At 37.6% G+C, this 16891-nt stretch overlaps 1 protein-coding gene across 1 annotated transcript in view; it reads right to left on the bottom strand.

The window, feature by feature from the left end:
* Positions 1 to 16891, bottom strand: part of RHEB (Ras homolog enriched in brain) — a 59961-nt gene that overhangs the window by 2560 nt on the left and 40510 nt on the right. Inside the window, exons 3-7 of the mRNA XM_006895139.1 lie at positions 15876 to 15943; positions 8778 to 8860; positions 5157 to 5213; positions 5009 to 5056; positions 2810 to 2891 (exon numbers count right to left, since the gene is read on the bottom strand). Coding sequence (XP_006895201.1) covers positions 2810 to 2891; positions 5009 to 5056; positions 5157 to 5213; positions 8778 to 8860; positions 15876 to 15943 — 338 coding nt within the window. The remainder of the gene's footprint in view (positions 1 to 2809; positions 2892 to 5008; positions 5057 to 5156; positions 5214 to 8777; positions 8861 to 15875; positions 15944 to 16891) is intronic.

Genomic DNA, 16891 nt, shown 5'->3' with positions numbered 1-16891 from the left:
GTCTGACATACTTTGGACATGTTGCCAGGAGGGATGGGTCCTTGGAGAGGGACATCATGCTTGGGAGGGTGGAGGGACAGCGCAGGAAGGGAAGACCCTCTATGGGATGGATTGATTCGGTGACTGGGGAAATCGGGATGGGTTTGTCAGAGGCAGTGCGGTTGGCGCAGGATAGAGAAGGGTTTAGGGCTGTTGTGCATAGGGTCGCTATGAGTCGAAAACGACTTGACGGCACATAACAACAACAACTATTAAAAAGATGCACAGAAAAGAGTTTAAAATACAAGCCAAACTCTTTAACTCTTAAGAAACTCTTAAGAAAAGAAAGGACCTTTGGTATGTGACCCTTATTTATAAACTACACTACAATCCCAAAGGCATGAAGTTCAAATCCACCAGCTGCTCCACAGGAGAAAGATGGGCAATCCTCTCCCATGCGATTAACTGTCTCTGAAAACCGACTGCAGGGTCAGCTATGGGTTGGTTCTGACTTGATGGTACACAACAACAACAAGAAGCACTTATTATCTGTGATCTCACATAGATATCAAAAGTATATTCTCATTAATCAAAGTGTACAAGGTAAGCTGAAGGCTTACTACCAGTAAAAAAAGATCTGACAGTTCACTGGTAACAGTATTCTCATCAACTTGGTGACAACTCGTAATACTGTACATTTTGTTAACAATGAATTGTCTGAACCCTGCTAAAGATTGTTTAATTTAAAACACGGTACTCTGGTTAAGCATGAGAAGTAAGGTGTATTTATCAGTTTGGCTGCCTGTGTTTCTCTGGTTTGGCATTTATGGTGCAGCCACTACCTTCATGAGGTTCAAGTAACAATTTCCTGGATGGAATCTACTATGAAGAGTCCATCTACAGAAAAAGTTTCATCAGGAGTGTGGCCTGTATCGAACATCAACAGAAGTCTAGCTAAGCCTTCTCTTAGCTTGATCTGGCATCTGCATCAGACCAATCACTTCTAGTTCTGTGGACATGAATCAGTAGCCTGCTTTACATGTTGACTTTACTGTAAAATATTGATAGAACTGGTGATAGATACTAACTGTTAATACTATAACCCAACATTTTATAAGAGTGGCTGAATTACAAGGCTTACTGAAATCTCAACTTAGAACGGTGTCTGAAGTTAAAAGTGAGGGAATAAATGGGATTTTCAAGCTTGGAATGAGGACACATTGGCAGATAATAGGAAGTTGGAGAACACGAAGACACTACGCTCCCTTGAACCAGCTCTATGCCCTCCATCTACTGAGATTAACACAGATGTCCTTAATGAGTCTTTGAGAGCTCACTTGTGGCAGAGTCTGGGCACTGCCTGGGGGAAATGCCTTATAAAACACTGAGCAATGTGTCCAAATACCACCAATCCCCACCACCTACATTCCTGTGTCTAACTTGTAACTAGACTTAAATCCTAGTCAACCTAAATGGGGAAGTAAAATTTGTGACCCAGGAAGGGTACACTACACACACTTAAAATGAATGGCTTTATTTTTCTAAGTCCTGGGGAATACGTACAGGAATGGCTATCATGGATGCTAGATAATGGTGCAAGGAGCATAAAATTGGATCAATCTGAGTTTATCAATTCAGGCCCATGAAGCACAAATTCTTCATTCCGTGTTTCAGTTCCAGAAGGCAGGAGAGGACAGAATAGTTTATGTGGCTGATTTCAGTGAAGCATGGATTATATGTTGTTGTTGTTACGTGCCGTCGAGTCGCTTGCGACTCATAGCGACCCTATGTACAAGAGCTTTATACACTCTTCTATCCTGTGCCAACCTAGCCATCTCAAACACACTTATCTCCACTCTCCAGTCACAGAATCGATCCATCTCATCAAAGGTTTTCCTCTCCTTTGCCGCCCCTCCACTAGTGGCAAATAATTATATTAAGTAAAACTGAAGTATCAGATTTCCTTGTATACTGTAGCAGAGTTATCCAAAGGCTTAGGAAAAATGACATGTTAAAGTAGATTTATCTGGTTATACCCAATGACTCAGATATGTAATGCCCAAGTACATTTTACTACAATGCTGAGAAATAACTTTGTGAAGATAGTCCCACTACTCTTGATGATTGCTCTCACTGACATTTTGGCTAAGCCAGATTTGACAATGGGAATTATACTACATTATTTTTAGGGTTACATGGTTAAGAAAAGGTATTACTGGTGAATCATGGAGGTGGGAGACAAAGTTAGATGCTATAGGCCTTAGTGAGAGATTATAGACAAAATGAAATTAAAGCAACAGAAGGAGAAAGAAAAGGAAGAAAAGGAAAATAAGCTATTAAACCTTTTGCAAAAAGCTGTGCATTCTATTTCAGCAGAATTTACACACCACTTAGGACAAGTTTCTTCAGGAGTATTTCCAGGGCTTACACTGGTAATAAATGACTGTAGAATGGTTTTTAAGTACTGTCTACCTTAGAAACATTACACAAAAGTAATGTTTTATCTAATGAAAGAGGGGAGGAGATGTGATTATAAAATTATTGCCAAATGATTTAAGATTATTATGACAAAATATTTAACAAAATAGTATTTCCTTTCCTTTAATTTCTATGTGTTTTACAACCTACTTAAGTATAAAAATCTTGACAGAATTTTTAAAATACAAAGAGCAACTTCTTAAAGTAAAACCCAAAATTGGTCTTAGAAATGGACAAGGGCAGAAATAAAGCAGGAGAGAGAAACGGATGTGTAATTCTGGCTTAGGAGAACACGTATGACTGCAGTTAGTGGGAATAATGTTAATTTCAGTAAAAAAAAATATATATATACCTGATTTTCTTTAGCAGAAGATTCCAAAAATGCTGCATTCCAAGATTCTGCTAAAGCCTTCCCTTCTTCATAACTGATCACCCTAAAGAAAAAAAAAAGGAAATGATAATTTGTCCTTCATTATATTAAACCATATCAAACAGAAAACACTTCAGTAATTATTTTCCTCAAGAAGCAGTAAATTATTCAATATGGCTTTTCTAGTCATTGGCTTTGTTATTTCATCACAGAGTTATGCTGCTGTTATGTGTCAGCTGCCATCAAATCAAGTACAACACACAGTGATGCTAAGATCAATAGCTCTGAACCCTGCACTATCCTGTGCCAAACTCGTCTGTCTGGTTGAGGGTTTCCCTCTCTTTTGCTGGCCCTCCACATTTCCAAGCATGTCTCACGCCAAAGAACAGCCTCTCCTAGAATATGCCCAAAATATATGGGATGAAGTTTGTCATCTTTGCTTCCAAGGAGCACTCTGGCTGTACTTTCTCTAAGACATACTGGTTTGCTCCTTTGGCCATCCAAAATCACAGCTCAAAGGGATCAATTCTCCTCTTGTCATCCTTATTCACTGTTCAGCTCTCAAAGGCATAGCAATTTACTGAAAAGACCACGGTCTGAATCAGGCACACCTTAAGTCTTTAAACTGACATCACTGCTTCTCAAAATTTGAAGAGGACCCTGACAGCAAACTTTCCCAGTGAAATATGTCTCCAGATCTTTTTGGTACCAAAGGTGCTGCTTGTGGAGTCAAAGAAGATGAAGTCATTGACAATTTCAATCTTTTCTCCACATGATGTTGCCTACTGGTCCAGTGGTGAGAACCTTTGTTTTCTTGATGTTGAGATGTAATCCATATTAAAAGCTGCAGTTCTTGATCCTCTGTAGCAGGCATGTCAGGTCTCCTTCAGTTTAAGCAAGCAAGGTTGTGTCATCAGCATAATGCTGGTACATAACTGGTGGAGCTAAACGAGCTTTGCAACATATCCCTGAGCATGGCAAAGGTCAAGGCTACAAGGCGAAGGGTCAGGAAGAGGCGTGCCTGCAAACATGGTTGAGAAGAGATGATGTTGATTGAAGAATTGTATATTGAGACTGTATTTATCAGAGTTGTAACCTGTTACTTCCCTAACAAAGCCCATAATCATGAGGACTATGTGTGACCACTTCAAAGGATTACTGAACCCACAGAAAAGTAGTGAGAGCTGTGGGAGGGTCAGGCGGCACAGGAATTGTTAGATGTGGCTGACTTCATCAGAACTGTCATTGTGCTGTAGATGAGGGATCTTCCCCCTTCCAAAGTTAGTGAGGGTCAGACTCTATAGGCCTTATATCCAGAAACATTGTTTTTAAGCAGAATCATGTTGTCAGTATTATAATCAAATATGGAAAGAAAGTTAGCATTTCAATCATGCTAAAGACTCAGGGAACAGAACAGACATTTTCTCACATTATCCACGTTCCAAAAAAACACTTCTAATTGAAAGAATCCTATTTTGTTTTCTAGTCCTCCAATATTTGTAGACATCAGCTATTTTATAGCTAGAGTTTAAACACCCAAGGCCAGCAGAACCACAAAAGGGTCCATGGTTCAATTTTGTTGTGCACAGATAGTAGATCATATAGCCAACAAATACTTCTTTTTTGAATAATTAAGCATCACAGGGAGAAGGGCCTTTGCTTCTTTTCATCTTGGTAACTCTATCCCCTGCTACTACTAAAAAGCCTGCTTGAACATATAAACGCTATTTTGTCTTTTAAGGGAGCTATGGTGACCTAGTGGGTAAGAAACTGCACTGTCAACCCAAAGGCACATGGTTTAAATCATCACCAGCTGATGGGCAATCATCTCCCATGTGATTTACAGTCTCTGAAAACCTATTAGAAGGTCAGCTACAAGTTGCTTCTGACCTGACAGTAATGAGTTGTTTGTCTTTTCTGATTTTGCTTATGAAAAATGACAGAATAACTTAAGAAATTTTTTAATCAAGTTTTTTTCTACAGTAAATACTTTTAAGGCATATGAGATTTATATTAGTTGTGCTTCTGTTTTGTATAATCATAACCACATTTCTGAAAACATAGCTATAGTGGAAAAAATACTGCTGACATAAGAAGAATTAAAAATGGAACTACAGTGCTTATTTTAGACTTGATTTTATAATTTTTTTAAAATTTTGTAACTCTTTACAAGCTACATACCTTTCCATATGTAAGTCTTTCTTATTTCCCACCAACATAATAGGTATTCTGTTAATATAAGGGATAGGCAGAATAAATTAGTACCAGATTTTACTATTCAAATATCTTTTGAATTAATTTATCTAAGAAAATGAAGATTATTACTTACTGAACTTTTCCCACCATATCCAACAATTTGCCATGAATAACTTTAATCACTTCAAAACTACAAAATAGAAAGTATAAAATCAGACATTCATTTTAGTCTGTTAGTACTCATTACACATTTTTATAGTAGGAAAAAATAGAAAACAGTCTTTACCATTTTAATATAAAGTAAACTGAACAGAAATAATTATCTTTCCTACTAATCTCTTTCTTCCACACCCTCCCTTATTAGTGAGGTCCTTAGTGGTCAAGAGTCTACTCAGTCAGATGCTAACTAGAAGCCTGCTAGCTGGAGTGCACTCAGAGGCGTTTAGGAAGGAGAGCCTAGACACCTATTCCTACAAACACCAGCCCCTGGAAACCTGGGTACCAATCTACTTTGACACACAGGGTCACTATGAGTAAGGCAATTCAATGGGAATGGTAGTTTTCTTTCTTATATCAATATACCTAATTTACAATTGATAAAATGAAAGCATTTAAATGTAAAACTACTTGCCAGAGTTGAAAATTGCTAACAGAGATAACTAAATACCCACATTACCTCTCAAATTTGAGTTTAGCATACAAAGGAGTAATCTAAGACTTCGATTACATTTCATAAAATAATGAACAATGATTATGATTCAAGTGGGGGCTAAATTAAACTCAAAAGTTTACATAGTTTTGATCAACAAATTAGCTTATTCGAAAAGTTTCACTAATATTTCTCAGTTAATTCCACGAACGGAGAATTCCATAAATACCCATGAATTTGGCAAATTAAGTTTCTAAAACACCATTCCTTCTTTTCTCCCATTTTTGAGATTTATGAAGAGTATCTGTTAAGCTATAAATGACTAAAAGCAACACCACTGCCATCAAGAAATAAGGTATTCATTATGTCACAGGTGACTTGGCATATAATACCAACAATGACAACAACAACGTCCTGTCAGGGAGTTCTGGTGGCACAGTGCACAGGGTGGTGGTGCTGTTAAGGCAAAGGCCACAGTCTCTGGCTGGCTGAATCCATTAGAGCTCTGATGAGGAAAGATGGCAAGCTCTACCTGTGTAATTCACAGCCTGAGAAAACCTGCTGGAGGATCAGCTCTGGGTCAATTCTAACTCGATGGCAATGAGTGAAAGTGTAATTCCTATATGACAAAGTAAAGCAACCCCATAACGTTTCCAAAGTTGTAAATCTTTTTCCTACAGAAAAGTCAATGGGCTCAAACCGCTAAGCTTTTGGTAAGCCACTAAATGCTTCATGATTTTGCCAACAGGGGTCTTCCCTACGATGAAAAGCATCCCTTTCAATACAGACAAAACACACTGATTGCCTGAATTACCACAATGAGAGGACACAGTAAATTTCTCTCAGGTAGGCATTAGTTTCTCAAATATATGAAGTATGTGGTAAAAAGTTTTCACCTTAAAATATCTTAATATATTTTTCAATTTCCTGAGTGACAAATATATCTTTACAACTTGATCCCTGAAGGTCATCTAGTTTGTATGCATTAAAAAAAGAGAGATCAAATATGAATGCACCAACCCTAGAAGAAGAAAAATATAAATTCTAGCATGCTTAATGTTGCTCATTTTCTTTAGGTTATAATAGAACAGAGTACGTCAATAAAAGGCAAGAAGCAAATTAAAAAATACACCAAAAAGTACTTTACCACTGTAATTCCTTAGAGTAACCATTTATAAAGTAACTATTATTTTTTCTAAAAAGCATACAAAATATACTTTAAAAACAAAACCAACTTAGAAAAGGCTCGTTTATGCAAATAAATTTGGGAAATAACAAATTCATAAAACTCATTTGATATTATAGTATCCACCAGGAGACTAGTATATTAAATTTGTTCTAAACAAAGCATTACATAACAGGAGTTTAAATGGAAAATCTTAGAACTTAGTTTGCAAGTAAAGGTTAAATATTAATTATATCTATGTAAACAAAGTTTAAAAACATGTAACCAAAAGTAAGAAAATATTTATAACAATATGACAAAAATAGTTTTTATAAAGTACTCTTTGTCATTAAAATTACTAAGTCTCAAAATAATAAAAAAGCAGAGGGGAGCGGTATACAGGGAAAAAGTCAACAATGAATGAATGAAAATCCAAAATCTCTGTTAACATTCATTAAAATAAATAAAATTTTTAAAAAATGTGAAGAAAAAAATAATAAACAAGCAGCAGTTGTATGTATAAAATGCAAGCATTATTTTTAGTGAAAAAATAGAAACACACAGATAGACATCTTTGTATGGCTGGATATGGAATATTCAACATCCAACTTACTGTTTTCAAAGAACAGGTCATAAAAAAAATCTAATCAAGATAGTAAGTAAAACTAAAAAACAGCACTCTGAAATATGTTAAAATAACCCATGCAAAATAAAAATGAGACTGTAAATAAATACTAATTTGCAATTCTTCCCTTTTCTGTTTATATTTGTAGCTGTAAACATTCTCAGAGACTGACAGTATAGAGTTTATTTAAAATAATGACAAGAAATATTTTATAGTTAGGACTTTAAAACCAGCAAGGAAGTTTCCCTGTCCTGGAGATGTGTATTAAAGAAACCACTGAGAGTGAAGAGAAGCAATTTTCATTTGTAGTAGAATGTGCAATAAAAAGCCAAGATGTACAATGCCCACTAGTCACACTGGATATTAAACACCTGAAATATGAACCATGTCATCAATGACACACATTTTTAAAGCTTATTTAACAGAAACCAGTTTAAAAATGACATATCAGTAACAACAAAGCTAGTGGTTACAATATGTAACAATGAGATACAGTATATATGTCCATCACTGCAGTAAATTCTACTGGCAACACTAGCTTAGATTGGAGCATCAAAGGCTGGAACATAAATAAATGTCAGCACTGTCACTAACTGACTGGGAAATTACTGATTGCCTCTTGTCACTTAATTCCCCAGTATATAAAGTGGGAAATAAGATTATCTTTGGCAAAGGACTAGTCAAGTTAATGATTAAATAAAAAGTCAAGGGCATGATAAACTTCCTGCACCCAAAAGGAAATAGATATTCATAAAACTTCCCTCCCACACTAGCACTGGTTTTCACATATTCCTCAAAAGAAGTCAGTGCCAAAGCTCTGATTATTACACATGACAGCTTTATTCAGTCTCTGTCATCACTACACCCTCACTCCTCTTTGATGCAACATATGCTATACCCTGGAGAACAGTATGGGGGGGAAAGGTATGGCTACAAGAACCAAAATCCATCAATATCAACAAAAACAGTCACTCCATTTTTATGTGGTAATTTGGGGCTGTTTATTATTCAATATCTTATTTCATAAATTCAACTGAATTCAGTCCAAATTATATGGTAAAAACACAAAAACTGAGGTCAATTTATACATTTACCATTTTAATTAGAAAAGTTGAGGCCAATTTTTATTGTACCATATTGATATTGAACACCAATCATTTTCATAACGTATTTGTTCTACAAGACAACTACCAGAAAGTTACCTAATAGTTGAGCATAACTGTTAGTACCACTGACAGCACAATCCTTGGAACGAATTAATGCTTTATATGTGTAGCAAATAAAAATTTAAGCAAACATGAAGAGTGATTATTACCTTTTGATTGATGTAACAGAGTACACAAGAATATAACCATTAATATCTATAGAGTATGTCTGAGGAAAGATGGAATATTCATCCTGTGGAAGAAAAAAAATTATTTATAAACTATAGCTTAATAAACAATCTTTACCCAAATAGTTAATTATTTTTATATATCCTCTGACCAAAGTAAAAAAAAAAAGCAGTTTGTAGTTCCTAATTAAGGAAAAAGGAAGGGGGGAAAAAGCATATTACTTGTCAAGTGCTGTCGAATTGGAACTGACCCATAGCTGGCCCTCCAGGGTGTTTTCAGAGGCAGTAAATCACACAGGAGGAGACAACGGATTCTCACTAAATGCCTTTGGGACTGCTGTGCAGTTTCTTAACCACTAAGCCACCAGAGCTCCCTTATAGTACAGTATAGTGGGTTTTCCTGCACAGGAGGAGATACTGTACTATAACTACACGAATTCTATAGTATAGTAATTTATATATACCATACATAAACATTTTAAGGTCCTCTAGTGGCCTACTGGCAGGGAAGCTGTGCTGCAAACCTGAAGGCATGTGGTTTGAGCACACCTACTGCTTCGCGGGAGGATAAGCAATCTCCTCCTGTGTGATAAACTACCTCTGAAACCTGCCAGAGGGTCAGCTATGGGTTGATTCCAACTCTATGGTATACAACAACATAGAGATTTTTAATTACTATAATTTAAGTAGTGAAGAACATGATTCCAGGAACTGAGAGTGTATCAACTGAAATGTTTTAACAAATGGTTATAGTGCTACTATAGACAGTCCATTTTCTATGTTCACAGGGTTGCTATGAGTCGTCTACAACTCGACGGCACTTAACAATAACAACAACATAGAGAGAGCTCTGTTGGCATGGTGGATAGTAATGTTACCAATCCAACAGTGGGTGATTTTAATCTGTGGCCCTCAGGCCTGGTTCTAATTGTTTCGTCAAACATTCTTCTAAGTGGTATAACACTGGTCTGTCCAGTTGCTGTACAGAGGTAACTTGCAGTTGATAATGGATTAAAACAAGCTTGGAAGCAGGAGTGGCATCCACTTCCAAAATGGCTTGCCTCCAGAAACTCTATGAACATGGAGAAATGACAAAAGTCATACAAATGTTCAGGTCTTTTATTCAAAGGGTCACTATGAGTCCTCAACGACTCAACGACATTTAACAACAACAACATGCCAAGAAAGTCGCTGGAGTCAGAAAATCAAAAAGCTGAACTATGTTAGCATTTCTTCAGCTGATGGAACTGAAGAACAAATTTAAGCCTCAAGTTGTAATACTTAAGGATGCAGAGTATTAAATGATCCAGGAAGCATTAAAAGAAGATGGAAAGAGTACAAAGAATCACTGTACCAAAAGAACTTTGCTGACACAGAAGAATTTCATGAAACAATATTAAAAACAAAAGCCTGTGGTGATGAAGGAAGAAGTTCAAGCCACTGCTCTGAAAGCACTGGCAAAAAACAAGGCCCCAGGAATGATGAAACACCAATTGGCATATTTCAACAAACAGATGCTGCCCTAGATGTGCGCTAAGTTGTGCCAACAAATCTGGAGGGCCACCCGACTGGAAGAGATCTGTATTTGCTCCCATTTCAAAGAAAGGTGACCGAACAGAGTGCAGAAATTATTGAACAATATCAATAATATCACATGCCAGCAAGATTCTACTGAAAGTTATCAAAAAACGACTGGAACAGCACATCAACAGAGAACTGCCTGAAGTGCAGGCTGGGTTTAGAAGAGGTCATGGTACTAGAGATATAATAGCTAATGTCAGATGGATCTTGCCTGAAAGCAGAGAGTACCAGAAGAATGTCTGTGTTTCACTGACTATGCAAAGATATTTGACTATGTGGATCACAACAAACTGTGGCTAACTCTTAAAAGAATGAGAATCCCAGAGCATTTGATTGTGGTTATGTGAAACTTATAGTGCACCAGAAGGTAGCCATCAGAACAAAGCAAGGAAACACTGCATGGTTCAAAATTGGGAAGGGTGTAAGAAGAAAGTGTCCTATCTCCACACCTTTTCAATCTATATACAGAATGGGAGGCTGGGCTCTACCAAGAGGAATGTGGCATCAGGACTGGAGGAAGACTCAACAACAAGCTGCATTATGCAGAGGACACAACCTTGCTTGCTCAAAAAGCTTGCTGCAGAAGGTCAAGGACTGCAACCTTCAATATGGACTGAAGCTCAACATCAGGGAGACAAAGATTCTCACCACTGGGCCAATTGGTAGCATCATGATATTTGGTGAAGAGATTGAGATTGTTAACAGCTTCAGTTTGCTTGGCTCCACTATCAACACTCTTGGTACCAGCAGCTAGGAAATTAAGAGATGAATTGCATTGAGAAAGTCTGCTATCAGGGACTTCTCCAGAGAAGCAGTGTTGTCAGTCTGGAGACCAAGGTGTGTCTGATCCAGGCCATAGTCTTTGCAATTACTTTCTATGCATCAGAAAGATGGACACTAACTAGGGATGATAGCAAAATTGATGTCTTTGAGCTGTGGTGCTGGAAAAGAGTATAGAATATACCATGCACTGCCAGGATAACAAACAAGTTCGTCCAAGAGAGGGTGAAACCGGCTGCTCCTTGGAGGCAAAGATTCTGAAGCTACATCTGACATACAATGGGCATTTTGCAAGGAGTGACCAGTCCTTGAAGAGGGACATCATGTCTGGGAGGGTAGAGGCACAGTTCAAGAGAGGAAGACCCTTGATGAGATGGATTGACTCAATGAATGGGGTCATGGGGGTAGGTGTGTCAGGGACAATAAGGTTGGCACAGGATAGAGCAGGGTTTAGGGCTGTCCTACACAGGGTCGCTATGAGTAGCAAGTGACTCGAAGGCACATAACAACAACAACAATTCTAAAAAATCTGTAAGATGCTACTTGGCCAACCAGAAGAGATTCATATTTGTAGGCTCTTTAAAAGAAAGAAAGAAAAAAAATGAACCAACACTACATAAAAGCTATCTAACAATATAATAACATGAATAAATAAATTTTTATTTTATTTTTAAAATAATTAAAATTACCTTATCATTTTCTGTATGTACACTACAGTGAACAGTCAGATATTCAAGCTGCATGGTTTCAGGAGGAGAAATAAATGAAGACTATAACTGCTGATAGATCTTGGCTGAAAGGAGAGACTCCTGAAAAATGTCTACTTGTGTTCACTGATGATGTAAAGGCTTTTGATTATGTGGTTCACAACAAGTTATTGTTGCAGGGGATGGGAGTTCTAGAACACTTATTTGTGTTCATGTGGAATCTGCGTACAGCCAAAAGGCAGGTGTTCACAGGTAATTCTCTGTGATTTATAGTGAGGAAATGTATGTGTCTGGGCTGCATTTTTCACCATACTTATTCAACCTGTATGTTGCTGTTGTTGTTATGTGCTGTTGAGTTGCCGTAAACCCTGCCTCTATCTCTTGCCAAGCTTACTGTCTCTGACACACCTAACCCATTACCCCAGTGACAGAATCAATCCATCTCATTGAGGGTTTTCCTCTCCTGCACTGTCCCTCCACCCTCCCAAGTATAATGTTCCTCTCCAAGGACCGATCTCACCTTGTAACATGTCCAAAGTATGTCAGATGGAGCTTCAGAATCCTTGCCTCCAAAGAGCAGCCTGGCTTCACCCTCTCTAGGACAAACTTGTTTGTTTTCCTAGCAGTCCATTCAATACTCTTCTCCAGCACCAAAGCTCAAAAGCATCAACTTTCCTTCTATCATCCCTAGTCATTGTCCACCTCACTGATGCATAGCAAGTAATAGCAAAGACCATGGCTGGTGTCGGGCACACCTTGGTCTCCAAACTGACGTCGTACTCCTTGGTACCTTGGCGAGGTCTCTAACAGAAGGCTTTCCCAATGCAATTCTTCTTTTAATTTCCTGTCTGCTGGTACCAAGAGTGTTGACTGTAGAGCCAAGCAAACGGAAGCTGTTAACAATCTCAATCTCTTCATCATCCATCATGATGTTGCCAATTGGCCTAGTGGTGAGAATCTTTGTTTTCTTGATGTTGAGCTTCAATCTATATTGAAGACTGCAATTCTTGACCTTCTGTAGCAAGCTCTTCAGGTCCTCCTCAGTTTCAGCAAGAAGGGTTGCATCATCTGCACAATGCAGACTGTTGATGAGTATACCTCCAATCCTGATGCCACACTTCTCCTCATAGAGCCCAGCCTCCTGGATAATTTGTTCCGCATACAGATTGAAAAGATACAGAGATAGGACACATCCTTGACGCATACCCTTTCCAATTTTGAAACATGCAGTGTTTCTTTGCTTTGTTCTGATGAATGCCCCATGGTCCAAGTATAAGTTTCATATAAACACAATCAAATATTCTGGGATTCCCATTCTTCTCAGAGTCGGCCATAGCTTGTTATGATCCACACAGTCAAATGCCTTTGCATAGTCAACGAAACACAGATAAACATTCCTCTGGTACTCTCTGCTTTCAGCCAAGATCCATCTGACATTAACTATAATATCGCTAGTGCTATGGCCTCTTCTAAATCCAGTCTGCTCGTCAGGCAGTTCTTTGTTGATGTACTGTTCCAATCATTTTTGAATGATCAGCAGAATCTTGCTTACATGTGACATCAATAATATTGTTCAATAATTTCCACATTCTGTTAGATCACCATTTTTTGGAATATGAACAAATATAGTTCTCTTCCAGTCAGTAGGCCAGATGGCTGTCCTCCAGATTTCTTGGGACAACTGGAAGATAACATTATATACCCAAACTATAGGATTTATCAGCCTCCCCTGGAAAATTCCTGTAGCATAAATGAAGGAGAAGATTCCCTAAGGTACAAAAAGTCAATCCTGGAGCTGAAGTTCAAAACTCCTAAACTCAAGAGATACTGCTCTTAGAAACTAGCAGCAGCTTGAGGCATTAGGGATTACAGAAGCCAGAAAGATTGACATATAGGCCATCATATCAAGGGCTGGATAGGGGAGATTGTTGTTGAATGGAGCAGGTGGGAGGAGATGTTAAGTTCTGGTGGAGCAGGGCAAGGGGTTGCTGAAAACACACTTGGCAAGGGTGGGGACAACACAGAATCTACTGGGTTTTTCCTACTACTGAGAAATATCTTTAACCTTCTCAGTAAAATTCTGGTTTGTCAGATAATGTTCTAAATCTGAGCAATCTAATTAAGAGACTAGGAAGAAAGACTGGCCATCGACTTCCTAAACAGCAGGCCTTTGAAAACCCTGTGTACAGCAGAGCACACTTAGACCAACGGATACAACAATTGAGGCTGAGCCCCCAAGTATGGGAACAAATGGAGGAAGAGCTATAGGCAGACACTAGTTTGGAACATGGAATATAAGTACCATGAAAGTAGAAAAACTGGATATTGTTAAGAAGGAAATGGAACGCATAAATATTGACATACTGGTATTGGTGAAATGAGATGAACTGGCATGGGATCATATGATCTACTATGCTGGAGACGAAAAGGTGAGGGAAAATGGGGTTGCTTTCATAGTAAAAAAAGTAATTTCTAGATCTATCTTGAAATACAATGTTGTGAGTGATAGGATAATATCCATACGCATACAAGGAAGTCCCGTGAATACCAACCTGTATACTGATCAAATAGTCCAAGAAGCTGAATGACAGGAAGAAGAATGTAGCACTAGCATTAGAGGAAAACTCATTACTAGCCTGTGATCTGCAGATGATAAAACTTTGCTTGATGAAAGCAAAGAGGACTTGAAGCACTAATTAATGAAACGCAACCACTACATACAGCCTTTAGTATGGATGACCTCTCTTATATACATAAAACATAAATTTTCACAACTGGACCAATAAGCAACATCATGAAAAATGGAGAAAACATTAAAGTTACTAAGGATTTCATTTTACTTGGATCCACAATCAGTATCCATGGCAGGAAAGAGTAAAAAAATCAAAGAGCACACTGCATTGGGCCAACCTGCTCAAAGAGATCTCTTAAAAGTGTTTAAAAGCAAAAACATCATAATGAAGAGTGAAATGCACCTGAACTCAGCCAAGGTATTGCCAATGGGAAAAAAAGCATTTGGTTCACAAACATGTGAAAGCTGGACAATGAATAAAGAAGAGTGAAAAAGAACTGATGTTACGATGTTGCTGAACAATACTGAATATACAATGGATTGCAAGAAAAAATACCTGTCTTTTAAGATGGTCAGCCACGTGTTCCTCTAAATTGAGGTTGGTGAAACTTCTGTCTTACATTCTTTGAACACGTTATTACTAGGCTCTAGTCTCTAAGACATCATGCTCAGTAAGCAGAGGGTCAGTAAAGAGGAGGAAGACTTTCACTGAGATAGACTGGCAGAGTGACCACAACAATGGGCTTAAACATAACAGTGACTGTGAGAATGGTGCAGGACCAGTAGCGTTTTCTCTGCTGTGTACAGGTTTACTATCAATCAGAACCTACTGGATGGCACATAACCAACATCATCATCAATTCTTTGATATCCTAAACAATAGTCAAGCAGAAAACATTTCTACATTATAGAGCCTACATATGCAAAACTCTCTTTGCCTTTATTATTAGTACGACTTTCATTAAGTGGAGTTCATTTTAGTATTGCTTTTTTAAAACAAATATATGATTATCAGCAGCAGTACAGCTAGAATATGTCCAAGTAAGTCTCAAATTATCTTTTCCCTAAAAGAAAGTGTGGAAATAGAGGAAATGGCAATCACATTCAAGAAGCATGCAAAACCCAATCAGCTACACAGCACAGAAGAGGTCAGGTAGTAAAGGGGATTTTCTAATATTAAAGCTACAGTGTATAAAGTACAATAACCATTTTTCTGTAATGAACTCTCAGAATGTTATTTTTAAATCCTCTAAACAAAGAGAAAAACAAAACTTATAAAAATGCCACAAATTCTCAGAAAATGCAAAGCAGACAGCACCTTAAGATCCAATTACACATGAGCATAAGGGTTTTATCAAGGCTGTGACATTTAACTACCAGCACCAGATGAGTGTCAGGATTACCAGGTGGCTTGAATTGGAGATAATATCCATCACTTACTTGTCCAGCTGTGTCTACAAGTTGAAGGTGATATTCTTGTCCATTTACTGTGATCAATTTTGTAAAAGCTACAAAAGAAAAGGAAATTCAGTATTAGTTAAATCATAAAAGCCTAGATTTGTTAGCTTGGACAAAGATAGTAAACTAAACAGAGGCGTTAATAATCTTACAAATAGGCCCCCAAAACAAAAAGTATAAACCTCAGAGTTGTAGAGATTCCCCCTCTCTCCAATGTTAGCAAACACTCTAGCCTACTAATTGTAAGCAAACAATCTTAATCTTTTTTTAAGACACTAAAATTAGGAAATAACTAATATCCTAGAAAAGTAATCTGAATGAGGTATCTGTGCCTTGTTGGAACAAAACAGAAACCTAAGTTTTAAAAGACCTTGGATGAATCAAAAGCACAAAACTTCCCATTTAGTGTTTTATAAAAGATCTGGTGTTCAAGCACAAAGAACTTACATTACTAACTACAACACTAAGAACTTTCAGTATACATAAAAAAATTAACAAAGTTAATGAAACATGTATGTTAAAGAAGAGCTGTTTCACATTAAAGCCATTATGCCCACACACCTTACAAATCCTAGCATTTGTCACAACTTCTTTCTTCAATCAAAGAGAAAAAAAGACTCAAAATAACTTCTGGAAATGTCAATTTAGAATTCTAAGAGGACAGATTTCAAATGCAGACATAGGAGTGGAGCACTATTAACAGCAACAGACTATTAAAAAGTAACCATCTGGAGACTTGACAGCTTAAAGAGAACATACTGCTTCTGTGTACCCTGTGGCAGCCATCACCCTCATGGAAGAGTCTTCCAACCCTCCTGGCTGCCCATTCAACTTATGACAGCCTGGCAGCAGCATATCCATTTACACATAACCTGCTTCCATCCACTATGTCTCACAGGTAAAGGCAACACCAAAAGAGAGAGATGGTAATTCTGCTAAAAGACAAAGGAGACAGATCTCATTTAAATTATGTTTGTTCCACAGGGAGAGAAAGGATG

Source organism: Elephantulus edwardii, unplaced genomic scaffold (assembly GCF_000299155.1).
Source record: "Elephantulus edwardii isolate Elephantulus edwardi_28Jun2011 unplaced genomic scaffold, EleEdw1.0 scaffold00161, whole genome shotgun sequence".
Classification (NCBI taxonomy): Eukaryota; Metazoa; Chordata; class Mammalia; order Macroscelidea; family Macroscelididae; genus Elephantulus; species Elephantulus edwardii.
This window is presented reverse-complemented; position numbering and strand designations above follow the sequence as displayed.